We start from the raw sequence: 27,664 nt of genomic DNA, 5'->3' as shown, positions 1-27,664 counted from the left end.
CTTCTACATACGGACTCCGTTTTCGTCTGTCTTTTTACCGTTGAGTTCCTATTAATGAGATCTTCAATTCTCATTTAGGTCGCGTAGGCCAAAAACAGCTCGATCTAAAATTCGAGTTTCGGGCTGTGCACTGCTAAGCCAAATCTTAGAAAATTCATAACTTCCTCATACGAAGTCAGATTTGGGCGTTCTTTTTATGCATGCTATCGGTTTAACGTATACTACAACTTTGGTTTAGATTACTAAGGCCAAAAAGTCATATATCGTAAATTCACTATTTACGTCACACAGCGTCGTGCCGGTTTTGTCGTGAAACTTCGACATGTCATAACTTCTTCGTTATAACTCGGATTTCGGCGTTCTCTATATCTCCGAAATCCTTGTTTCGACCACTATAACTTTATATAAAGATATCGGGTTTATCTCACACTTTAATTTTGACGCTTATTTTTATTCCTTATTTATTATACATTTATAAATAAATAATAAGCATATAAATTCACATAATTCACATAATACTCAAATATTTCATCTTTATTACATCAAAAAGAGTTACAATAGTTGACCTAGACTATTACATCGTCTAAAAATGCTTAGCCCCGAAACCCGGGCGTTACACTGCCGAGGAGGCCCGAGCAGCGCCTGACGTCGTGACTGGTATGTGATCTATTTTTGTCTTGTTTTATTTTGTTGTCATGCTTATGCTGTTATGATTATATATAAGGACCTTTTTGGTCAATGGTTTGTCAGATCAGATTCTTTTTTGTTCGAGGGTTACCTGATCGTTTGTATCTATTGCGCTCAGTAAGAAGTTTCGAGATGCTTCGGGGACATTGGATTCCACACTTGAGGTGGAGATTGCGGATGACCGCACCGTGAGCGCTGCAAGATTATTTCGGAGGAGTGTTCTGAATATGTTCGGGGAGAGGTTTCCTATCGACTTGGTTCTGATTCCTTTGTGAGGATTGAAGGTGATCATCGGGATGGATTGGTTAGGGACCAATGGGGCCATGATAGATTGCAAGCATCAGTTGGTGAGGGTTCTTACCCCAAGTGGGGGAGAACTGGTTATTCATGGAGAGCGATCCTTGCATGGGCCAACTCTCTGTTCGGCTGCGAGGGCTAGGAGACTTCTTCAGCAGGGTTGTTCTGGGTTTTTGGCTTATGTTTCAGATACGAGGGTGGAGGTCACGCTAGATTTGAGCAGGGTACCGATTGTGCGAGATTTTCCTGATGTTTTCCGAAAGGAGTTGCCTGGGGTGCCTCCCGAGAGGCAAGTGGAGTTCTGAATCGATTTAGTGCCTGGTGCGGATCTGATAGCCAAGGCGTCGTATCGTTAGCTCCACCTGAGATGCAGGAGTTGTCTATGCAGCTTTAGGAGCTGCTAGACCTGGGGTTCATTCATCCGAGTAGTTCCCCATGGGGAGCACCGATCCTGTTCGTGAAAAGGAAGGATGGGTCACACAGGATATGTATTGATTATCGGGAGCTGAATAAGCTAACGATGAAGAACCGTTATCCGCTTCCAAGGATTGATGATTTGTTCGATCAGCTTCAGGGTGCATCTTGGTTTTCCAAGATTGATCTTCGGTCAGGGTATCATCAGATGAGGATCATGGATGAAGATATACCGAAGACGGCATTCAGAACTCGTTATGGTCATTACGAGTTTGTGGTGATTCCATTTGGACTCACCGATGCTCGAGCAGTGTTCATGGATCTCATGAACCGGGTTTGCAGACCGATGCTTGATCGGTCTGTGATTGTCTTCATTGATGATATTCTGGTCTATTCTATGACCAAGGAGTAGCACGAGCAACATTTGAGAGAGGTGTTGGAGACCTTGAGGTGGAAGAGGCTTTATCCCAAATTCTCCAAATGCGATTTTTGGTTGCGTGAGCTGCAGTTTCTAGGGCATATCATCAACCAAGAGGGTATTTTGGTAGGTCCCGCCAAGATTGAGGCGGTAATGTGTTAGGAGATTCCGAAGAACGCATCTGAGATCAGGAGTTTCTTGGGATTAGTGGGGTATTATCGGAGATTCATTCAGGATTTCTCCAAAATTGTTGTACCCTTGACCCGTTTGACCAAGAAGAGTGTGACCTTTCGGTGGGGTCCAGATCAGCAGTCGGCTTTCGAGACCTTGAGACAAAAATTATGCGAGGCCCCGATTCTAGCACTACCCGAAGGATTTGATGATTTTGTAGTGTATTGCGACGCTTCTATTTCGGGATTAGGAGCTGTTCTGATGCATAGGGGGCATGTGATTGCTTATGCCTCGAGGCAGCTGAAGCCTCATGAGGTGAATTACCCCACTCATGATTTGGAATTGGGGGCAGTGATTTTTTCCCTCAAGATTTGGAGGCATTATCTATATGGGGTACGATGCACCATATTCACTGATCACAAGAGTTTGAAGTATTTGATGGATCAACATAATTTAAATATGCGTCAGAAGAGGTGGTTAGATGTGGTGAAAGATTATGACTCTGAGATTGTGTACCATCCCGAGAAGGCCAATGTGGTGGACGATGCTTTGATTCGTAAGACGGCAAGTGCCCCGATTCGAGATGTTTGTTTGAGGATGACAGTGATTTCACCTTTATTGGATATGATTAAGGAAGCACATGTGGATGGTTTAAAAAGGGAGAACTGGAAGATCGAGTGGATTCAGGGGCAAATTCCGTTGTTTGTTCGAGATAGTCGGGGGTTATTGACTTAGTGTGGCAGAGTTTCGGTTCCAGCAACTGGGGGTGTGAGGCAAAGAATCTTGGAGGAGGCACACAAGTCCAAATTTTCTATTCATCCGGGGGCCACAAAGATGTATCGGGACCTGAGATTGAGCTATTGGTGGCCCTGCATGAAGCAGGAGACTGCGTGGTTTGTCGAGCGGTGTTTGACCTGCAGGAAGGTCAAAGTTGAACATCAGAGGCCTCACGGCAAGATGCAACCGCTACCTATCCCCATGTGGAAATGGGAAGAGATCACCATGGATTTTATCACGAAGTTACCTAAGACGGCGCGGGGTGTGGATTCCATTTGGGTTATTATGGACAGGTTGACAAAGAGTGCCCATTTTATTCCGATTTCCGAGAGTATCTCCGCCGAGAAATTAGCATACATTTATGTGCGGGAGGTGGTGGTCAGGCACGGGGTTCCGGTATCTGTGGTATCGGACCGTGATGTTCGTTTCACCTCCAGATTCTGGAGGAAGTTTCACGAGGAGTTGGGAACTTAATTGCATTTTAGCACTGCTTACCACCCCCAGACTGATGACCAGAGTGAGCGGACAATTCAGACGCTCGAGGACATGCTTCGGGCATGTGTATTAGACTTTGAAGGGAGTTGGGATGCTTACCTTCCACTAACAGAGTTCTCATACAACAATAGTTACCATGCTAGTATACCGACCCCCGTTTGAGATGTTGTATGGTCAGAAGTGTAGGAATCTAGTTTGCTGGGGTGAGCTTGGGCATCGAGTCATGGGAAGCACCGAGGTGGTACTTAAGACCACTGAGTTGATTCAGCAAGTGTGTGATAGGTTGAGGGTTGTGCAGAGTCGTCAGAAGAGATATGATGACCGGTGTCGATCAGATCTTGAGTTCCAAGTGGGTGACTTTGTGCTGCTAAAGGTATCACCTTGGAAGGGTGTTATTCGATTTCGTAATAGGGGCAAGTTGGGGCCCCGATACATTTGACCATTCATGATTTCTGCCCGAGTTGGTAGGGTTGCTTATCGGTTGGATCTACTGGATGAGCTCAGCCAGATCCATAACACCTTCCACGTGTCTCAGCTCCGGAAGTGTGTTACTGATGAGGCCGTTGTTATCTCTTTGGATGATATTCAGGTGGATGGGAGCCTGAATTATGTGGAGAAGCCCATTGTAGTTTTGGATAGAAAAACCAAAGCTCTTTGGAATAAAGAAGTGAAGTTAGTAAAGGTGCAATGGCAGCACCATAAAGGCTTCGAATAGACGTGGGAGCCAAAGGACGAGATGAGAGAGCATTACCCGGATCTGTTTGCGACTGTGGACTTCGAGGACGAAGTCTAGTTCAAGTGGGGGAGAGTTGTAACACTCCAATCCATGAAATTACCCTTTAAGACCTTGAAATGATTTTCTTTGCAATATTGGTTCCTTTCGTACGTTGGGCGTAATTATGGGTACGCTTAGCGTACCGAGGTGGAATGATCGCGAAGGTGCACCATGTACGCGAGGCGTACGTGGCAGATGGACAAAACCCTAATATTCGGGATTGAGACCTATATAAACGTCCTTAAGTCATTTGGACCAAACCCTAACCAGCCTCCATAGCCTCATTTCGTCCCTTAACCTCAGATTTCCTCATGAGTGTGATTTTGGAGCTTAGAAAGTGTGTTGGTGGCCATTTTAGAGAGCATTCAAGAAGGAGAAGGTGGTGATCAAGTCTTGGGTGGCATTGAGCTTCTAGATCCTGCATCAAGTTCATCCTGAGGAACTTCTGTAGGTATAAAGTCATAACCTTGTCATCTATTTGGTTAGTTTAAGCTTGGGGCTTGCCATGGAGTCCCTTTTTGGTTCTTGGACTTTCTCTCGCGAGTTGAGCAACTCCAGATAATAAGATGGATAGATCTAAGCTTTTTGAGCATATTAGATGCATAAAGGTGCCATCTTGAGGGTTGTCTAGTTTCCATGCATGAGCTTGAGGTCTTATGTGAATTCTTAATGTGAATAATAAAGTTTTGGAGTCCCTTATGGCATGCAAGGGCATAAAGTTGCCAACTTTATGCCTTAGGGTATCTTAATAAGTTCAGATTTGAAATTGGACGTTGAAATTCCAAGTATTAAGTACTTAATGGTCGTGGTGCTTAATCTGGTTATACGTTGGACGTAATTTTGTGTACGCTGCACGTACAACCAAAAGGGCTCAGTACGCTAAGCGTACTAGAGTGGTACGCAGGGCGTACACACTCAGTTGGGTTTAGGACTTATTCAGTTTTGGGTCTGGTCCCACTTAGAGTTTTGGGCTGATATTCTGTTTTGGACCATAGTTGTTTTGGTTGGGCCTTATTGGGCCATACAGCCCATTAATGGTCTTTATCATGGGTCTTAGGCCCATTAGCAAAGGGGAGACTTTTGGACCATTATGGAAGGACTTAGGCTTAAGTGTTTAGACTCATTGATCAGTTTGTGTATAATCTTAATTTAGGGTTAATTGTATTATTGTTCAGTGTGTGGTTTCAGACTGTTGGGCGAGCAATTTTTGTGTTCAACAGATTGAGGTGAGTCTTCTCTTCACACTCATGGGTCGAAAGCACCAATGCCGACCCATTAATTGATATGTATGAGATGATTAATGATGAAGTATGTGATTGTGGCTTTTTGATATGTATGTGGATTTATGTGAAGAACATGGGAGGAGCCCATGGCTCGGGGATATAAGACCATGGGGGTAGCCCATGACATTCCAATGAAGACCATGGAGGGAGTCCATGGCAAACTTATATGTATATATGTGTGCATGGTATTATGTGATTATATGATTGATGTGTTTTGGGAAACTCACTAAGCTTGTACTTACAGTTCTATTGAATGTTTCAGGTACTTCTAGCGATAAGGGCAAGGGTCCGGCTTGATGACGCGACGTGCATTCTACCGTGTTTTCACATTTAGTTTCCAACTCTAAATTTTAAAACACTATGGCTATGTAATGGGATTTTTGGACACATTATGGTTGATATTTATGAAATTAAAAGTTAAATTTTCTGTAATAATTTGGGTTGTTACATAGCTTTTCGCAACTGTTTGTTTTTCAGAAGACTTTTAACTTAAAAACTGATGCACGTTTGCTGCGTGACACAACAAAAACCGCAAAGTAATTTATAAGTGTCATGTAAAATAGACAACTTGCTAATTCACGGTCGATATTCGAGGAAGTATTGATATCTTTTGATAATCGAAAAAATAATTGAAGGAAAAAATAAACATCCAAACATTTAACCCTCCCACTCACTCATTTTTTTTATATAACTCAAAATATAGAAATGCTTACCACATTAAAAAAAAAAACATTAAAAACCGCTAATGCTAATGAAACTTCCCACGAGTCCACTGCTCTTCTATATATCTCATGTCCAAAATTTGGCGGCACCAAAATCGCAGCTACTCACCAGCTCCCCAATTTCGCGCCTCTTCTCCCTCTAGATTTCCTCCATCCAACAAATTAATCAATAACTCTTCCTTGATTTTGCTTCTCCTTCACTAGATTTCCTTAGAAATGGATCCCGACACTACATTTTCTCTGCCAAGTCTCTTGTGTGAAGAAGATGAATCGTCTTTAAACGAAATCAAGCTCGATGCTTCCTTACCTAAATCGGAAGACGATCGGTATATACGATCTCTGATCGAAACAGAATCCAAATCAAATGATTATGGTTGCGTTTGCGTTTCCGATGATGATAAGAGTAGAAACTGGTTCAAATGTGCTCGATTAGACGCCATTAACTGGATTTTCAGTGTACGAAGCTCTCTGTTCCTTAATGATTCTCCTTGTTTCACTCTTTTCGTTCTGGTGTTTATCGAGTTTTCTAATTTGTTGCAGACTAGAGAAATTTTAGGTTTTCAATTTCGTACAGCTTATCTCTCTTTGACATACTTCGATCGATTCATTTCAAGGCGATTTATCGATGTAAGTATACTTGCTTCATTAAAACACCATTTTTCCCCCAAAACGATAATCATCTCCATTTCTGTTTACTGTTTACAGCAACGTTATATTGTTCCAAAAAGGTTAAAAGTTGAAATTATTTCTGTAATTGTTGCGATTAGTGCTGATTAAGTGATTATGAATTAATAGATTGGGAAAGAATGGGCTATCCAGTTGCTTTGTATTGCATGCTTATCTTTAGCTGCTAAAATGGAGGAACAAGTTGCGCCATCATTGTCCCGCTACAAAGCACAAGGGTACAAATTCGAAAGCAGTGTGATTCAAAGAATGGAATTAATGATTTTGACAACATTAGAATGGAAAATGTCCTGCATTACCCCATTTGCTTATCTTCACCATTTCTTCTCCAAAGTTCAAGATGAATGTGACTGTGATGAGTTTCTAGTGTCCAAATCCATTGAACTCATTCTTGATTTCTCCAAAGGTATTAATGCCTCAATAGCTTGATTCATTTTGGGATTCTTTGTGTATTAAAAACTAAAATTGTTTGTTTTTACAGAGTTTAATTCAATGGATTATAGGCCATCTGTTGTTGCCATAGCCTCAGTGTTATTAGCTTGTGATGATCAATTAACAAGAAACACAATGGAGTTGAAGATTGGTGTAGTGTCATCCCTTTACTCTCTAGAAAAAGTAAGACCGGATTAAGTCGTTCTTTCTGCATTAAGTAAAAAAGAAACATTCATTATCTTATTAATCTAACATTTTGTTCATTTTTAGGAACATATATACTTGTGTTACAATCTTTTGAAGGATATCAAGACTAAAAAGAATAACACTCCATGCTTGATGAATTCGTTTAGTTCATTAAGAACTCATTGGAGCCCTTCTTCCACCATTAAGAGGAAGCTTAGATTTGAACAAAATTGTCCATTGCAGAAGATTATTAGGAGATAGTAGTAACTGCAACACTTTGTTTTTGACAAGAAATGGATTCAATTGATTGGATTTGAACATTTGATGGGTGATCATTTTGGAACACAATAATCTACCAACATATGGTTTTGATCTTTGAGTTATTTTGAGAGGGAGTTTGAATATGGAAAGTTGCAAGTAGTGAAAGTGGGTGGTATGTAAAGCTTAACATACAGTGAGAAGGGCCCAAAGATGGGTCTTCAATGGGAAGTTTTTTCTTTACTTTATTTAATTTTTCTTCTTGAGTTCAATTGTCTTTTCATTTCATTAGCCTTTTTAAGCTTTAAGTCTGGATAAAGACTAAAGATTGTACTGTTTCTGTGTATATGTCAAAAGACTGAAGAGGTTTTGGGAATGTGGAAATTGGAATGGAGTCATTATTTGATTTGATATGATTTGTTGAGTGGACAAAATTTATCAAATAATACAACAGTGAAAGCTGAAACTGGGTGTTTTTGAGTTTGTGTGGGTCCTAACTATTGAATGTCAGAAACGAAAAAAATGAAAACAACACTAAACACGATATAAATAATTGTACAACTATAAAGTCTACAAACCTAATTCCTAAAACTAATAAAAAAAAAATCTAAATCTAATTAGTTTTTAACAAATATGGAATTCTTTTCAAGTAGACAGCAATCGGCATGCTTAAAAACCCGATAAAAATGCTAAAAAACCATTGGATGATTGTTAATGGTGAAGTATTTGCAAATGTGCCCAAATACTCGACTATTATCACCTGAAAAATAAAAGTTGCTGATATCACGCTTACGAACACATTGTTGTCCCATATGCCATCTGTGACGTCTTCTTTCCCCATTTCTCTAGAGTTTATTTCATTAAAAAGCTGCACAATTAATAATATATAAGTATGTTAGCATTAACCAAATATAAAAAGAAGAGTTGTGATATAAAACTAATTAATTATATACCTGACAAAAGACGAAGGCGTTAAAAATTAGGGTGTTGAGGATTAAATCGGAATCATCTCCATAAAGACCAAAAAATGATTTTCCTTTTGATTGAAGTAGCCATATGACTGTGAATTGATAAATAGATTGGCCTAAAATATTCCGCCACATAACAATGCTTATAAAACTTCCTGTTCTTCCAACTGGTTGTCGTTTCATTAATTCATCATTCGGGGGTTCGGTTGCTAGGGCTAGGGCTCCTAGTGTGTCCATTATCATGTTCACCCATAACAGCTGGACAGCTGTAAGGGGAGCACTTCCTATAGTAAAAGAAAAAAAATAAAGAACCAGTAAGGACATGACACGTGGTGGTGAGTTATAAAATTGGTAGATGAGTTGTATTGTATTCGTAAGTACCAGTCAAACAAGCGGAAGTGAAGTTGACTACCAAAGCCACTACGTTGACCGTAAGCTGAAATTGTACAAATTTTTGAATGTTAATGTAGACTGATCTTCCCCATTTCGCAACCGTCACAATTGTCGAGAAATTATCGTCAAGAATAATAACATCCGCACTCTCTTTTGCTACCTGAAATCAAGAAAAATATTCCTCTAAATAAAATTGGATTATAACCAGTACAAATACCGATGTCAAGAAGAAAAATTGTAACTTTGTGTCACAATGTGACAATGCTGTCTTATGTAACAAATACAGTCTTGCTCACCTCGGTACCAGCAATGCCCATTGCAAGCCCAATATCAGCTTCATGAAGGGCAGGAGCGTCATTTGTACCGTCACCAGTAACCGCCACAACCTCACCGAATGTCGTTCTCAAGTGCCTCACGAGTGTATGCTTATCGAGAGGAGAAGATCTGGCCATTACCTGAATGAAGAAAAATAGTAAGTTCAATTTCAAATAATTTTATTAATTATTACAAAATATGAAAAAGAAAATGTACCTGAATTTTGGGAATTAAATAGTACAATTCATCCAGACTTTTTTCACGAAAATCCGGACCTTCGATTGCAATCCCATCATCAGTAAGGATTCCACATTCTTTAGCGATCGCCTTCGCGGTAGTAATATTATCTCCCGTAACCATACGCACAGTAATCCCTGCAGCCCGACAAAGAGCCACTGACTCTTTGACACCTGGACGGACAGGATCTTTTATCCCCACAATTCCAATACACGTGTACCCAGAAGCCGGAATAGCCGTTTCCGGAGAAACATCGGAATTAAGGTCTACATAAGCCAGACACAACGTTCGAAGAGCTTCACCCGCAAATTTGTCAATTATACCCTTGAGATTATTAACCGATCCCTCATCAAGAGGGACAACTTCGCCATTTCCATTAATCATATTCTCACACGCAGCCAATATTATCTCCGAAGCACCTTTACAATGAGCTCGCACGATTCCTTCCGGAAGCTTCAACACCACCCCCATTCGTTTTTTTGTAGAATTAAACGGCTCAACTCTAACAACTTTAGAACCTTCTCTCTCGGATTTAAAATCCCCACCTAACAACAACCCGAATTCAAGTATCGCTGTCTCCGTTGGTGTTCCTAAAATCTCGCGATTCCCACGTTGGTTAATTACGACTTCGCCCCCGGTGTTGGTGAATATCGATTGTAGGAGAAGCTTCAATGCGCTATCGGGAATGTCGTTGACTTTTTTGGTCAAATCCAAGACTTTTGTACAAATGCAAGCTTTCACTACTGTCATGTGGTTTGTAGTGAGTGTCCCGGTTTTATCGCTGCATATACTTGTTGCGGACCCCATGGTTTCGCATGCTGCCAGGTGGCGAACGAGTGCTTTGTCATTCATCATTTTTTTCATGGCAAATGCGAGACTTAAAGTCACTGCTAAAGGTAAACCTTCGGGAACTGCAACAACAACAATGGTGACAGCAATTGCGAAATATTCGAGTAGTTCTAAAGCGTCATCACCAGACCATTTCCAGTGAGTTTTTTGGTTGATTTTGTGAGTTATTAGCTTTTGAACAAGAACTGTGAAAGTGATTATAGCAAAAAAAAGACCGATTTTTCCAATGATTGTTGCAACTCCATTGAGTTTGACTTGTAATGGGGTTTCATCATCTCCACCTTCGCTTAAAGTTGCCATTAGTTTACCCCATTGTGTTCTCATTCCTACTGTTGTGACTAACATTTTGCATGATCCATCTTGGACTTTTGTTCCAGATAGTAAATAAGGGTTTTCGGTGGTTACCATTATTGGCTCACTTTCACCTGTTAAGCTTGATTCATCAATGGAGACTGAAAATCCAGAAAGGAAAAGTCCATCTGCAGGGACTTGATCGCCTATAGCGAGGTGCACGATATCACCCACGAGTAGCTCATAGATTGATAACTTTTGTCTGTATCCGTTTCTTGTAACTTGAATTGATATCTTTTTCTTTTCTTTATCCAAGTCTTTGAACTGTAAAGATTGACGATAATCACTTGTAGCTGTCACAAAAACCACCAATAAAATACTTGCGACAATTCCAAGCCCATCATGAGCTCCTCTTGGCCACCCTTCTGTTGCTATTCCAACGATTAAAGAGACAAATGCACAAACACCAAGGACCATTAGTGTCATATCTTGAAGAGCTTCCCATACAAACACCCAAAAGCTTCGATGTAGAGTCTCAGTGAATTTGTTGATCCCAAAATGTTCTTGTCTGGAGATTAGGGTTTGTTTATCAGTTGAAATGCCAGATGTTGTTGATGTGTTGAGCTTCTTTGCAATGCCATCTACACCACCGTGATGTTTGAGCTTTTTGGAATCGTGGCCTTCTACAATGGAAGCTACTTCATCAGCACAAATTTCAAAACCAGCGGATTTAACTTCCTCGGGTAGTGTGTAGTTGCTTGGTTGCATTCCTGTAATTATAAGATGATAAGATCACGAAAATGGCGTCAATAAGAAGAAATAACTTCAGACACTACGTATAATATAAATCAGTACTAAGAACTCACCCTGTAAAAAGTGAACTGCAGCCTTAGACACCAAAACTGCTACCTTCAACTTCTCCTGTAAATTTTATCAATCAAGGTATGATTGGTAAGTCAAGAGATGATAAGCCTGTCTAAATTCATAATCACTAGAGTAATTGTAAATCAAATCAAAATGCATATGCGTTAGCAAATCACTAGTTTAGTGCACAAGTAGTTAAATTTTTAATCGCAGATACATAAACAATTCTCTTAATAATCTACAGCGGAAGTTATAATGTTCATATGCATATGCAGTTTCGTTTTGTGCAGAATTAAACAACCAATAGTTGCATCAGATATCTGTTCATCCGTATAAATCACTGCAAGTTTGGGGAAAAGTGTCGAAAATAGAAAATCGAGAGGGCTGACTTGATTGGTACGTCGTATAGCAGCAACTTCATTGCGCTTGGCGAGGTTGGCAGTGAAACGAAACCGTCGTTTAGGGTTCTTAACAACGCCACACAGCGTCCTCCAGTCCCTTAACGACTCATCCGACGAATGTTTAGGTTTCACTCTCCCAAAATTCTCATTCAGATAACTCTCCATTGCCGTTCCTTTCTTCGAATTCCACACGATCAACCTACCAGTCACTGAAAATCCCGCGATTGTTCAACCGATGTAAACCATCAAATCGGAAAATGAAGAATGGTTCTTTCTTCCTCCGCAAACATGGGGTATACATAGAGAAAGCTTGAGAAATTGAAAAGGAAATGACGAACGAAGATGATGTGCTTCAAATCGAAGCGTTGAAGAAATTCCTGCGACGGTTACCCGGAATTCGAAAAAAGTTGGGATGTCTCTGTTTCAGGTGGGAAAAACAGAGTGTGGATGGGTGGCAAATGATCCGATTGTCTTGGAAACGCAAAGACCGGGTTCTTTCTTCTATATATATATAATAACAATAAATTGAGAAATTTGTATATTTGGTTCATTTGGTTTGATGATTTTTTGGGTTCGGCCCGACGACTTTTGGATTGGACTTTTTGTTTTTTTTACGATGGATAATTACTTGACAATTAAACATACTTTATGGTTACATTTTGTCACTAAATTATATCTCGTGCTTTATTAACCCTTAAACTTGTTGAAACATGTACATTATACCGGTAATAATGGCTTTTACCGGTTTCCGACGTTGTTTCCGACCAAACATGAGTTTTCCAGTCATATTCTCCGGTTAAACTCGATTATCCGACGTTGTAAAACCTTGGATTTGCATTCAAATCAAATCCATGAAAGAACGCTGCTATTTTCTCAATAATAACACATCATAATGCATAACCATAAACTTCCATCTCTTTAATCCCAAGCGACCCAAATATCTCTTCCAACAAAATTACAGCAGCTACAATAAATGTTAATCTTGGCTTGAAAAACCCTTTCTAATTGTACACCTTTCCTCCTTCAACTTCACTTTCTTCTTCACACAACTTGTCGACAAGAACCCTAAGTTCTTCCGTGGTAAATTCCAATCCCTCCTATAACCTTCGAGCAAACCAATCTCATTCACCAGATCATTACTATAACCAAGAAATATTGCCTTCTCTATCATCCGAATGGAACCAGAGGATCCAACAGCGATATCAATCTTTTGTTGGAGAATGTTTTCGATTAACCCTGATTCTTTAACGACATTCCTAATGTGCTCTCTCATGGCGTCGATTGCATTGTTTCTTACAAACATTTGGATCAAAGTTACGTGCCCTAGTTAGAGTTTGGCGACCGCAATCGATTTTGAGAGAAGAAGAAGGAAATAATGACCTCGCCGGAGAAATCCCAGACGAGATCAGAAACTGCATAAACCTCACGATGAGCTCCCGTCGGATCTTGGCGACTGTTTAAAGCTCCCACCAGAACAACTTCGTCAAATCAATCCTTGTAGAAATCGGAAAAAAGCATACCGATCGAAGAAGGGAGATGGTGTAGTCGATGATGGAGAGGGGTTGTATGCCATAGATATCGTCAGAAACAACGCCGGAAAACCAAATTTGACCGGAGAAGATGACCGAAAAACTCATGTTAGGCCAGAAACAATGTTGGAAACCGGCAAAAACCACTATTACAAGTCATATTGGTATAATGTACACGTTTCAACAAGTTTAAGGGTTAATAAAACATGAAAAATAATTTAGTGACAAAAATTTGACCAAAAGCTAAATTATGTTACCCTCTCAGGTCATTATCCCTTTTGATGATTTTAGTTAGTTTGCCGTGAAATTTGAAAAAATTGTTTTAGCTTCTAATTTTTTTTAAGCAGTTACAGTTTTGGTCATTGATGTAGCACTCTAGACGTTTAGTTATTGTTTTGATAAACTATTGACATTGATTGTTTTAAAAACCATCAAATTTGGTCTTTTAGATTATGGGCATGTTTGGCACGAAGCTTTTGGAAGCGTTTGGAAGCTTCTAGCTATTAGCTTTTGACAAAACGCTCTAGTTTAAACAAAAAGCTTTGTTTGGCAATACGAGCGTTTAGATTTTAGTTTAAACAAAACGCTTCAAATCTAAAAGCTACTTCATGTAGCGTTTAACAAAACGCTACTGAGCTTTTGAAATCAATTTCCATAATTACCCTTAAAAATATATTTATATATTTATTTATTTTTAATCAATTGTGCTTTTATGTAATTTTATATATTTCAAAAGCTTCCAGCTACTTTTGCCAAAACACTCATATAACAAGTAAAAGCTATAGCTTCCCGCTACCAGCTACCCGCTACACGCTACCCGCTATCCGCTACCAGCTACCCGCTATCCGCTTCCAGCTAAAAGCTACTTTTGCCAAACACGATATTGTATAGGTCTGTTTGGACGTTAGAGCCGACGTGGCTCACCCTCAACGACGTGGTAACGGTGCAAACACCACCCCCACCAGGGGCCGACGCAAGATTTAGTAGTAGGTGTTGTCGGTGACATTTTTTTAACGTAGTTACAAAATAGTATAAAAATATACGTATATTATATTGTATCTTAGTTATCATCGTACAACGAGTGAGATGACAAACATGCAACAAGCTGTGCTGCTAAACCTTTTTGTATGGTAAAGTCAATTCTTTTAAAGACTATATCCATAGTGGAACCACCCATGGCCCTTACTCATTATGTTATACCCGTTGCCATCAAAACGAATCGTAACATGCTTCTTTTCAATTATGAACGGTTTTTAATGGTCAAATTTTAATAAAAAAATCATATTAAAAATATGGCGTCGAAATGGGACACGTTTTTTAGTATGAAAAAATATGAGAGATTGTGAGAAAAGATCCAAAAATGGATTAAAACGACAACATCGTCGGAGGTACAATCAAAGAGATCTCGCAATTTAAGTTCGTTTGATGTTACCAATGCACGAACTAACATTGACCTCAACGCCGACACCGATGAGATCCCGGACGACATCGAAGAGATCTCCCTCCACCCACACCGACCGGTCGGACGAGACAAAGTAAAGTGCACTCAACGACATGCGGATGAAGTTGAAAGAAGGGCACAAGAGTTGCTGGAAATGAAAGAGTAGTTCAACACACACAATTTAATAACAAAAGAAAGAGTCGAAGTACAATGCCAACACTTGGAATTTCTTCGCAATCAAGGAGATGAAGATCAAATGACGAAGGATTTGACAATTCTTCGGACTAGCGAGGCAGATTTGGCGCCCCGAGATTTGGAAGTGCTTCATGCGATGAAGGAGAAAATCCACAAACGATATTTGAACTAGACCTATCGTATCGTTTTTATGTTTTTAAATTATAATTATTGTAATTTTTTCTTGTATTGTTTTTTTTAATGTTATTTTTAGTTTTAAAATGATGTTAAATTTAAGATTTATTTAAATAGCATGTTTTAATTAAATATTAGTTTTTATAAATATTAAAACATAAATCGAAAAAATAATAAATAAAAAACATGATGACATGAAAATTAATGGGTGTTAAAACATGTTATTTATTTCCTTAATTGGTATTATAACATTATGGGTGATAAGACATGTGAAGTGGAACCTTTTTGATGTAATGTCATGTATTAAGATGTTGTCCACACCTACTACCCTTAGCCTAATAACATCATTAGAATTTTTTGTTAAGTCCGATATTTTTTTTGGTCTTTGGACTAAGTATATTAAAATTTATAAACTTACAGGACTAAAAGTGTAAATTACTCCAAAAAGTCATAAACATAAAGAAACTTATGTTGTTTTTACAAAAAAACAAAAAACAAAAAAGTTATTATGAAATGGAAACTTATGTTCGTTGTTTTCTCAAAAAAGGCTATTATGAAAGGAATAATAGCAGCTTGTAACTTGCATAACATATGCATACAAGTGGATACAAGTGGAGGGGTTCAATCCCTTTATGTCCGTAATCGTCCAACCCATAGTTTCTTTGTGTTCCTTAAACATCTTGAGGAGTTGCTTTTCTTCAAATTCGGTTAAATAAGTAGAAATGATAACCGAAAGAGTCTCGTTCTTTACCAAATACACATACTTCAAGTATTGAGGTAAAACTTTCAATTTCAATTCCGGTGTTGAACAATAGGAAGCGGTAACTTTGTATGAGTTAGAGGCAACTCAACTTGCTTGACACCAACCCTTGTGGATTTCTTCACCTCCAATTTTTTAACCAATCTTTCGACATCCGGATCCAAAGAATACAATTCTAACTTCTTGGAGAGCTTTTCACAATCAAACCCCTTGCTCAAGATCATCTCTATCATGTCACCATTTGTCAACTCAAACAATTCTTAGATTAGTGGTTCAACAACATCAACAAAATACAAAGATGAGACATCACTAGGATATCTCATAGCATCATAATTAATAAAGATTATTGTTTCACCATCAAATTTCATTGTTAAATTACACGCATGCCGCATGCACATCAATTTTTGTCCTAGCCGTTTTCCAAAAACGGTATTCCAAGCAAGATTAGAGCCGATTTTGGAGGAAACTTGTTCCTTTAAATCAATCACATAGAAATCTGACGGGAATACCAATTGATTTACTTGCACCAAAACATCTTCTAAGACACCTCTAGGAAAAACACTTGATTTATCCACAAAATAAATTATGACACTCGTTTCATTTAAAGGACCAACATTTAACGATTCGTATACCGAATAGGACATGACATTAATAAAGGCACCAAGATCAAGCATGACACTACTAAAAGTAACATCCCCTATTTTGCAAGGAATTGTAAACATTCTGGGGTCTTTACATTTATGTGGGAGTTTTCTTTGTAAAACCATGGATACATTTTCACTCATTGAAATCTTTTCATTCCTTCTCAATTTTCTTTTATTTGTGCAAAGTTCTTTTGAATTTTTTGCATATCTAGGAATTTGCTTGATTGCATCAAGCAAGAGAATGTTTACCTCCACCTTTTGGAAGGTGTCCAAGATATCTTTCTCCTCCGCATTCGTAACATCCCCAAAATCACGATAAATTTTTTCATTTTTAAATCAAGAGAAATCTTTGTTTTCAGACAAAACCCAAATCAAAACCAATCATTTACAAAACATTGTTCTCAAAAGTATAAGCCATATATCAAAGTATCCCAAATCAGTATCATAATAAATCTCCAAACTATATATCGTCGAAGGATGTGTACAATCACGTCTTCGCTTTCCCACGATCATCTGAGATACGTGAACATAAAACTTAAACTGTAAGCACGGAGTTTAGTGAGTTCCCCCAAAGTACCACCGCACAACATAACATATACAACATTGCATGCTGGGTCCAATCAGTTATCAGACTGGAATACCACCGACCCAATCAGTCATCAGACTGGAATGCCAACATACAATAGGTCCATCCAGTCATTGGACTGTAATACCCCCGACCCATTCAATCATCAGATTGGAATGTCTAGGCCCACTCAGTCATCGGACTGGAATGCCAATATATAACGGGTCCACTTAGTTATCGGACTGGAATACCCTCGGGTCTACTCAGTCATCAGACTGGAATACCCCCGGTCTATTGGCTCACACACATAGCAGTAAAGCCTTACCCCAAAACCATAACATGTCGACATATACATAACAAAAGAACACATAACCAGTTAATAGAAAAACATGCAGATATACAGATCACTACCGCATAACAACATCCTATATACTTGAACACACATCTAACAGATCACCACAACATAACAACATCCTATATACCAGGATATATAACCTAATGGGCCGACATTGGTGCCTTCGACCCACAAGTATAGTGAGGAAAACTTACCTGAAGCAGCAAATCACAAAATGAACTACTGAAGTGGCTAAGACGGGTTCTTATCTCTTTAAACACCTACAACCATATTAATAATCCTTACTTAGATCGCAAACTAAATATTACTTATTAATATTTCATAATATATATATTTTTTCTTCACTTTTATTATCGTGTCGGGAATGATAAATTCCTAAATCCATCGTTAAGATACTAATCTCAAATGTCGTTATAATTCATACCAATAAATTCATATTAGGTTTAATTGAACAAGTCTACATCTTTATTGTCTGATTGGAAAATTTTTCAAATCTCTTAAAATACATTTGAATTGCTATTCCAAAAATCCAAGCCCAATCATTAATTTCTCATCATGGTCCATAAAATGTCAACCCAACTAACAAAGCCCACATACAACAATTAAAACCTAATATGTTATCTAAGTGGCAAGGGTAAAATAGTCAAATATTTAACTCATCATCCAAGCATACTCATCATTTTCAACAACCATCACACCTACAACGATTGCAACCCTCCAATGCAACCTTCTTCTCCGATGCTGACAGGTTGCTTTATGCTCCAGTCAATATTTCTTAGCTATTACCAATGATTTGCTAAGTAACAATAGGTACAGTAGCTCCTAGACGTAGCTATCCTCTCACAGGAGCCATTCAACTTCATTGGGGTTCAACCACATGCTCTCTGGAGCCAAGGACATGAGCTTCACAGACGTTCATGGAGAAATCAACGAAAATGTTGGACAACATTTGGTTGATCACTCCATGAATGAAGTTTACCGGAGATACCATCTCCGAAACACCCGGTGGCGAGGGTAAGCATATCTTTGGTGGGTCACTTGACCCACCTATTTTTTTCTCTTATAATAAGGTATATAGGATTAAAATTGGTGACCTACCCTAATTACTTTTAGTGAACTATCTAATATTTTTGGCAAAAGAAAGATATGTATGTACTAATTTGAATTTTACAGCCCATAATCTATATTTTGATAGCCCAATATTGTTTAAGCTTTAATCCAACAACAGTAACCCAAGAAAACTTAAAGTTTTTTAAAAAATATATAGAAAAAAATAAAATCGTGCGAATGACATCAAGACTAGACATTAGTAACAATATATTCTCTTAAGTCAATCTCGTTGAAATCTTCACAATCAACTATCGCCATTAGCTCAGGTACAATCCGATCAATTGCGTTGGCAACCGCCCCTTCAGCATCTGCCACAATCTCGTGGTAAAATTGTAAGAACTTTAAATCATTTTTGGTTTATACGAATCGATCCGACCCAAACCCGCAACTACTATTGTTTGATTTATTTTTTATTTTTTTTCTATCAGTTTCATTTAAATAGTGAACCATATGGTTTTACATTTTAGACTCGCCACTTGAAAGACCTAAGTTTCTTGTCAGAAACAGCACATCAACAACACCGTCTTCATATATCGAAAATGAGCAACCCAAATCAGATCCTGCTTTTAGTTCAACCTTCTTCATTCAATAGTCTTATCAACTGATTATTCCTTCTGTCGACACCACTGACATAACCATCGATCCTTAATCCTTCGTCTCGTGATACCTTCTTCTCTGTTGAACATTTACCGAACGGATTAAGCTCGCCTTTCTCACAATGATTCTAATTTCTCTCTCTAATCTCTCTCTACATCTTCGTCTCTGTCTCCAGGTTTTTTTTCTTTCTATAGTAGTGGAAAGAACATGATTTCAACCCGTACAATTGTTTCATAATTGTTATGATATATGGCAACTTTTCTAAACTTGATTTTTTTTTTGTAACTTTGACCCTCCAACCGTTGGGTATTGACATCTAAGACAAATTCATAATTTTGTATTATTTTACAACAATTAAAATGAAACTAAACCTCAAAATAATGAAATATCCCATCTTATTTCCAAATTCGTTAATTGCCTTATATGGACAACTATAATGCTAATAATATAATTATCTATAAAACTTTTGCAAGTTAAATATTATGAATTCGAAACAACCTTATTATAATTAATATTATTGTTAACAACATTTTTTTTAGACAATTCTATTAAACATTTTATTTTATTTAGTTATATTATTTAATATTAAATTTTGAATTCCTTGTAAATACGATTAATTGACATAATGAAAATGGGATGTTATAGCATTCTTCTTTAAAACTGCAAGTCGGGAGGAAAATGGTTAAAACTGCAAGTCGGGAGGAAAATGGTGGTTGAGTGACTATTTGAGAGTGACTAAAGGGGTAGTCTTCTTTGGAGCATCGAGTTGTGCATCATTCTTGACAACGAGATCTTCAATGAGAGTGATCTCTATTTCTTCCTCATCTTCTCTTGACTTCTACTTTGAGCTACTCTCTCTTGTTTGTTTACCACATCTCAAGGTCACATTGACATTTGAGTTCTTTTCGGTTTGAGAAGGTAGTTTGTCATGTGACTCTGCTATGCAAAAGATTATACCTATATAGCTTTAAATTTATAAACCGAAGGGCACGGTGAAATCCACAGTGCACCTCAATTGCCTAAATTTACTTTTTAAAATCATTCCTCCAAATAAACAAAATAACAAATCCTAGTTCAAAGATATCTTTTTAATAATTAAAACAAATTTTATTAATGCGATTGGTTCCTTCCAAGTCAAACATGGCTTCTTTTTTGTGAAAATGAGTTGGCAAATATCCCAAAATAAACCGGCTTCGCTCTTAATCGGTACTACAGAAGACCTTGCTCTCATCTACCCGACTGCCGTCCTTGTATCTATGGCAACAAGACAACCAGTTTCTCCATGTATTGAACGAAACCGATCAAGTATATTCACTAATGGGGGATTCGGTGTAAAATTGAATTCAGCTTACTCATGATTTTAGCCTTTTTCTCCTCCATCTGTTTCATCGCATCGCAATTCTACGACATCGACACACCTCTTTCTCCTTTAATTTCTGCATCAGCAATGAACAGTGGACCAGGACTCTTCTCTCATTTCGGCAAGAAAACAAAAGGTAATTTCAATTTAATTCACAGTTCATCTTGCTCTATTCATGTGAATGATGGAGTAACTGTGCATGAGAATTATTTCATGTATAGTTGTTGTCTTTATAGATCTGCTGATGAGAGACTACCAGTCGGATCAGAAAATTTCCGTTTCAACGACCAGTGTCACCGGAGTGGTACGTAACTTTTTAACCTATGCAGTTTCTTCATTGATTTAGGTCGTCCGTTGTTAGTTCCATGTGATTTGCGAACAGTGTTTCCTTTTTGTTAATTTGATCGTAGACACTTACATCATCTGCAACAAATAAAGGCGGTGAGTCCACCGGAGATGTCGGAGCAATGTACAAACACAAGAACACGCTAATTAATGTCAAATTCGACGCACAATCAAATGTATGCTAGCTTCTTGCTTCCTTGATCTTCCAAATTCTATCACATAAGCACTATTCCTGCATCACCTCCATTATCACACTGATTTTGCAGATTACAATGACTTTAACTTTAAAGGATATTGCGCCCTCAACGAATACCACTGCTTCTTTAAAACTGAATAACTTCAAATCCAGCAAGGTAGACCTTCAAATTTCATATATATTCCAACTTAAATTCGAGAAACAATCAAATGTAAGTATTCTTAATACTATTCATGCATCATCATCTTTCATGATTTCAGTGATTCTGCAGATTGCTACTACATTAACTTCCACATATATTTTTTTCCCTTCAACAAAGGCAATTGCTTCATTAGAACTGCCTGATTTTAGATCTGGAAAGGTATAGTCATCAGTTTCCCTAAATCCGGTTTACTCATTTCTTCATTTAATTTGGGGTTTAAGGTTTTGAGTAACCATTTTTTTCCCACAGCTTGAAGTTCACTACTTTCATCACCATGCTACTTTAACATCAACAGTTGCCTTGAATCACTCTCCAACCATTAACATTTCAGCAACAATCGGGACTCCAATTTTTGCCATGGGTGCAAAGGTAGGCTATGAGACACCTTCAAGTAAGTTCACAAACTTCACTGTTGGCATCAGTGTTAACGTACCAGATTCTACTGCTTCCATATTCCTGTAAGCAATTACCCTTCAAAACATCATTATGTTAACTAATTCCACTTATCAACAACAAATCTTGCGACAATGGAATATAAATTTACTTTCAGGGGTGACAAAGGGGACACGATTAGAGCATCCTGTATACACCATTTTGATCGATTTAAAAAGACTGCTGTTGCAGGGGAGTTTAGCAGAAGGTTAAAGACAAATAAAACCAGATTCACAATTGGAGGGTGTTATGCAGTTGATGGTCAAACAATGGTCAAGGCCAAGTTGACCAATCATGGAAAGCTAAGTGTCCTTTTGAAGCATGAGATTTTTCCCAAATCATTCGTCACATTATCCAGTGAGCTTGATACCCAAGCCTTGCACAAAATTCCCAGGTTCGGTTTGGCTCTTGTTCTTAAACATGATTGAAATTATGTAAAAATATTTGTACTATATAAGTTTATCAAATGCCATTTAATTTGTTATTTTTGTTTGATAACTATCATATTTTTTTTGTCACTGATTGATTTATTAGGGGTGTTTGGGATTGCTTATTTAAAACAATTTATGTTATAGTAAAAGTGTTTTAGTAGTTTATCCGGTGTCAAAAAGTAGTTTAAAAAATGTTTAGATTACTTTATCCGCTGCCAAAACGTAATAAGGCGATAATTTTTTTTCTTTGTATTTAGCTAATTATGCTAATATGTAGCGGTGAACATTCGGACCTGTGGATCGGACTAGATCGGCACCCGGACCTGGACTAGTACCCGTTTTATGTAATCGGTCAGGTTTCGATTCTTGGCTTGGCTTTGTTCCAGTTTCGGTTTTTTAGAAGGGTCGGTTCTGTAGTTCCCAGGTATCCGACCGGTTTTTTTATGTGTAATATGTGAAACTTTTATAACTCATTCGTTTGAAATCAGATTGACATGAGATATTTTTACATGTAGTTTATAGTTTGTACTTTAATTTATGCTATAATTTCATAATTTTTGGTTCCATATTAAATGAGTTACAGTCTCTCGAAGTCGGGGTATCAAACCTGAAAGTTTTTCGCTACTGCTTCAACAACTTGTACCATATGTAACGAATACTGTACCAGTCCAACGGTACATAAATTGGAAAACCAACACCTGCACCCGCACCAGAACCAGTATGTCTCACTAGGTTCGGTCGTGGTCCAAAGAATTCTCTAAACCGGTTCGATTCACCAGTTTCGGTCCGATTCAGTCCAAATGATCACCCCAACTTATATGTGTTATAAGGAAATAACTTAGAAAAAAAACTTTTTAAATAAGTCGATAAAAAGGAGGAAATAACTTATTAAAAACTCAATATTTAAGTTAATAAATGCTTATAAAATGTTATCGAAACACCTGAAACTCCTTGTTACTGGTATCAAACCATAATAAGTTAATAAATATTTGAAATAAACAATCAAAATTATAAGATTCATGCAATACATTTTATTCATATGCACTAGATAAATTTAAAGTCTTCCACCAAGGTTCGTTGGCCTAGCGGTATTAGGAAATGACAGATATGTGTCCTTCAGCCGAATGTTGAAGGTTCAAGTCTTGTTATAGATGAAATGTATCAATTTAGGAGTAGAATAATGGGGTATGTATAAGTAGTTAAAAAAAATATATGTGAAGTCTTCCACTTTATTGTCGTATACAAATAAAGTATTCCATGTTATTGTTGTTAAAAAAAGTCTTCCTCTTTATTAGAAGTTGATATAGTTACCACCTGATTTTTGTAAATAAAGAAACAAATGCCAAAGTTAAATGATATAATGTAACATCCAAAAAATACAGATAAAATTTTTGTTTTTAAATTCATTCCATTCATAAGAAACCGATACCAAAGTAATCAAAAGAGTCACATTGTATCATAATATCAAAGTACAAATCCCAAAATCACTAAGTGCGGAAAAACATGAAGTGTGCGATCAAGTCAGGCCCTTCCCCTTCAAGCTAGAGGTACTTGAAACAAAAACTGAAAACTGTAAGCACAAAGCTTAGTGAGTTCTCCCAACATACCACATACTAATCAAACATACTACACAAACATACTGAACAACATAGTGCCAAGCATATCTGGGTGCTGGCCTGCCCCTTCGGTCTATTTAAACCGGATACTGCTAAACATATCTGAGTGCTGGCCTACCTCTTCGGTTTATCTCAACCGGATACTGCCAAGCATATCTGGGTGCTGGCCCGCCCCTTCGGTCTATTTCAACCGGATATTGGGTCTATTTCACCCCCTACTACTACCACATAATACCATAACAGTAATCACTGAGTCATCATACAAGTACAGACATCACTGACAATTATCACAAAGACAATCATCATGCTATAACTAGTGGGCCGGCCTTGGTGCCTTCGATCCACGACTATTGCGAAGGAAGACTCACCTCAAAATGTGGGTGTCAGATCGTGCTCAGCGGATGACTCGCGAACTTCTCTCCCTATCGCACAAACATAAAATCCTAATTAGCAATTAGGTCACATTCTAACCCGAAGGTCCAAAAACCCTAATCCATGACTTAAGGAAAGAAGTTCCTTTACCTTTGCCTTATTGGGCCTCCTCCATCCAAGGCCTAAATCCATAACAACCCAAAAGTATCCAAGCCCAACCAAAAAGGCTTCTAAGTCCCAATATGGCCAAATGTCACACCCCCAAACCGGAACGGCGGAAACGTTCGGGAGCGGAGGACGTCATGTACAGTATCACAACAATTGTATAATAGTAATCAAAGTACAACAACCATTACATTGATAAAGTATAGTTTTACATTCGTGTTCGAATCAACGTATACTTGACACCAAAATGTATAGCAAAAGTTAAAAGACATGAGTTAATGAAGCTCCGTCTTCTCAAAACCTGTGGATACCTGTTTACTAATTTCCTGAGAATACAAATAGTTTTGAAAAGAGTGTCAACAATTAAGTTGGTGAGTTTATAAGCATGTTTGTAATTGAAATCTGTCATTTGTTTCATCGAAATGTAAATATGTTTTCCCAGAAAATCCTATATTTTCTATTGTAATGTGTTGTATTCAAAACGTGTAAATGTTATTGTACTCTGAAATAATATAATGTAGTTTTAAATTCATATAAAACTATGAAAAGTATGTTTTCTCTGTACTGGAATAGTATTCTGTATTTGTACTTGTGTGAAAACTGTGTAATTGTAAATGCCTGAGTTTACCATCTGTACTTATAAAATATTGTATTATAGTTTTATTATTTAATAAAACTATGTGAAAATGTTTACTTATTCCTACACTAATCGTATTTTTCAATACCAAATTGTGAGTTATTATAACCATGATTGATGACCTAAGATGGCCTGAATACGACGTTCTTCAGGCGTCGGAATTGGTATGACATTTGTCACCCCAGGCTTATCGGCCTAACTGTAGCGAACAGTTAAGGTGCGGGATTGTCAGTCCCGTATAGATCTATACACAAGTGTCACGCTCTCCCTCCAGGAGACTCTGGTTATAATTTCAGGACTTGGTTGGTACTTAGATAAGTACGTGAAATGTGTCTCACAAATACTATATTGACAGTTACGTGTACAATAATGAAAAGTTATTTTGAAATGGATAAACTGTAAGTATATCTCATAAACTATATTTACTATAGTTTATACATTTGTTTTCCGTAATGTATTCTGAATATGTAAAGTAATGCATATGATCCATAAACTACACCTATTATAGTTTATATGGTTGTTTTCCGTATTGTAATCTGAACTTTGAAAAGCAACATGTAAGTTCCATAAACTATACCTATTATAGCTTATATGTTTGTGTTTTACTGAAACGAAAACCTTTGTATTGTTAATAATTCGGCAAATTTAAATCGTAAAATCTGTGATACGGTTGTTCCGTGAAATTCAACATTTATGTCCAAATGGTACTAAAATAGTTTGCAAAAATTATATTTTTGTTTAACAAGTTTTAAATGATTTTATACTTATATAAATATAATATTTATTTAATTATGATTAAATAGACAGTCGAATAAATAATTCTACCCAAAGCCCACAACCAAACAAGGAACGAGAAATGGAGTCAAATTATCAATTCTAAACCTATTGAACCCTAATTATATATATATATATATATATATATATATATATATATATATATATTTAATAACGACAACGATTGATAAATATTGAAAACATTTAGATATTAACACAATTTCTTGTGTTTTCTTGTGTTACACTTGTATCCCTCCCCCCCTAAAACAGTGAAAAATCATGAAAACGTAGGGGTATGAACTCACCTCGAGTGTGATAACGATTTTGATAACGGGATAGGAACGGTGACTTTTGGTTTAGAACACGTAACGATAGCCGTATCCTAATAGTTTATACACATAATAATGTGTGATTAAAATGATATAAGTAATATGAGTGTTGTATAACACAAGTTTTATAAATAAAACTTACCAAAATACTAAGGAGGAAATTGGATCAAAAGCTTCTTGTAAAGATTTTTGTAAAGTAAATTTCGTTTACTGGAAGTATGAAGTGAATTTGATCTCTATATCATAACTTACTTAGGAAGGAAAAGGTAAGGCGGTTATAAGCTAAATATCTAGATATTTTAGGGTTTTCGGACTAGAACTCTTCCCGAGGAAAGGAGATTTCGGCCGAGAAAGGAAGTGATTTCGGACGAGAAGCTGTTTGCGGTCCGAAGAAGGGGAAGTTTGCGGTCAGAAGCAAAAACTGTTCTCGGTCCGAGAAGAGTAGCTCCAGCGAGGGTTTTCGGTTGGTGTGTTCTCGGTTCTCGTATCAAAATCACCAAGTGGTGATTTCGGTCCATCCTTTTGAGATTAAATTCTCAATATCGAATATATAAGATGTTTAAATAAATAATAACATTATTTGACATAATACTTGACGTGTTTGACTTTTATTTAACATGTTTAAATTTTATTGACTTTTGTTGACTTTTACAGATTTGAAAATAACGGGTTGTTACATTATCCCCCCGTTAGAGGGAATTTTGTCCCGAAATTGTTTCTAAAGTGGTACTCATGAATTAGAGAAAAGATGTGGATACTTTTGCTTCATTTGATCTTCCCTTTCCCAAGTGAATTCAGGTCCTCGCTTGGCATTCCAGCGAACCTTCACTATTGTTATACGACTTTGTTTTGTTCTTTTGACTTCCCTATCCATGATCTCCACTGGTTCTTCTACGAAGTGTAGACTCTCGTTTAACTCGATTTCGTCGAGTGGGATTACAAGAGTCTCGTCAGACAGACACTTCTTGAGATTAGAGACGTGAAAAGTGGGATGAATGTTACTGAGTTCATGCGGTAGTTTGAGTTTGTAAGCCACCGGGCTAACTCTAGCAAGAATCTCGAATGGTCCGATGTACCTTGGATTTAATTTTCCACGTTTTCTGAAACGTATCATTACTTTCCAGGGTGAGACCTTTAACAAGACGCGATCATCAACCTGGAATTCCAAGAGTTTTCGTCGTTTGTCCGTATAACTCTTTTGTCTGTCTCTAGAAGCTTTCAATCGTTCCCGGATCTGAACTATCTTTTCTGTTGTTTCTCGAATGATCTCGGGACCGGTTAAAGTACTGTCGGGTACTTGGTTCTTGGCTAGTTGCGTATCACCCACTTCTGCCTAACACATAGGAAATCTCCACTTACGACCATAGAGGGCTTCAAAGGGAGCAACTTTGATGCTAGTGTGATAGCTATTGTTGTACGAGAATTCGATGAGTGGTAAATAGGTATCCCAAGCTTTACCAAAATCTATCAGACAAGCTCTCAACATGTCTTCCAGCGTTTGTATGGTTCTCTCGCTTT

At 37.6% G+C, this 27,664-nt stretch overlaps 3 protein-coding genes across 3 annotated transcripts; 2 read left to right on the top strand and 1 right to left on the bottom strand.

Moving 5' to 3' along the window:
* Positions 1-6,085: 6,085 nt before the first annotated feature.
* Positions 6,086-8,010, top strand: CYCD5;1 (cyclin d5;1). Its single transcript, XM_079076066.1, has 5 exons — positions 6,086-6,495; positions 6,580-6,666; positions 6,835-7,129; positions 7,205-7,338; positions 7,426-8,010. The coding sequence occupies exons 1-5, from the start codon at positions 6,256-6,258 to the stop codon at positions 7,600-7,602; spliced, it is 933 nt and encodes a 310-aa protein (XP_078932192.1). The 5' UTR covers positions 6,086-6,255; the 3' UTR covers positions 7,603-8,010.
* A 202-nt stretch (positions 8,011-8,212) lies between these two features.
* Positions 8,213-12,379, bottom strand: LOC145158241 (calcium-transporting ATPase 2, plasma membrane-type-like). The gene is made up of 7 exons (XM_079077164.1): positions 11,906-12,379; positions 11,519-11,573; positions 9,492-11,422; positions 9,257-9,415; positions 8,949-9,120; positions 8,553-8,851; positions 8,213-8,467 (listed from the first exon to the last, which is right to left on the bottom strand). Exons 1-7 carry the CDS (start codon positions 12,080-12,082, stop codon positions 8,213-8,215), a joined length of 3,048 nt encoding a protein of 1,015 aa, XP_078933290.1. The 5' UTR covers positions 12,083-12,379.
* Positions 12,380-20,474: 8,095 nt separating this feature from the next.
* LOC145156832 (mitochondrial outer membrane protein porin 2-like) lies at positions 20,475-22,746 on the top strand. The gene is made up of 8 exons (XM_079076065.1): positions 20,475-20,783; positions 20,884-20,951; positions 21,058-21,168; positions 21,259-21,345; positions 21,460-21,549; positions 21,640-21,848; positions 21,941-22,216; positions 22,531-22,746. Exons 1-8 carry the CDS (start codon positions 20,642-20,644, stop codon positions 22,583-22,585), a joined length of 1,038 nt encoding a protein of 345 aa, XP_078932191.1. The 5' UTR covers positions 20,475-20,641; the 3' UTR covers positions 22,586-22,746.
* Positions 22,747-27,664: the final 4,918 nt, after the last annotated feature.

This window comes from Lactuca virosa, chromosome 2, assembly GCF_052849685.1.
Source record: "Lactuca virosa cultivar CGN04683 chromosome 2, Lactuca_virosa_CGN04683_v6, whole genome shotgun sequence".
NCBI lineage: Eukaryota > Viridiplantae > Streptophyta > Magnoliopsida > Asterales > Asteraceae > Lactuca > Lactuca virosa.
This window is presented reverse-complemented; position numbering and strand designations above follow the sequence as displayed.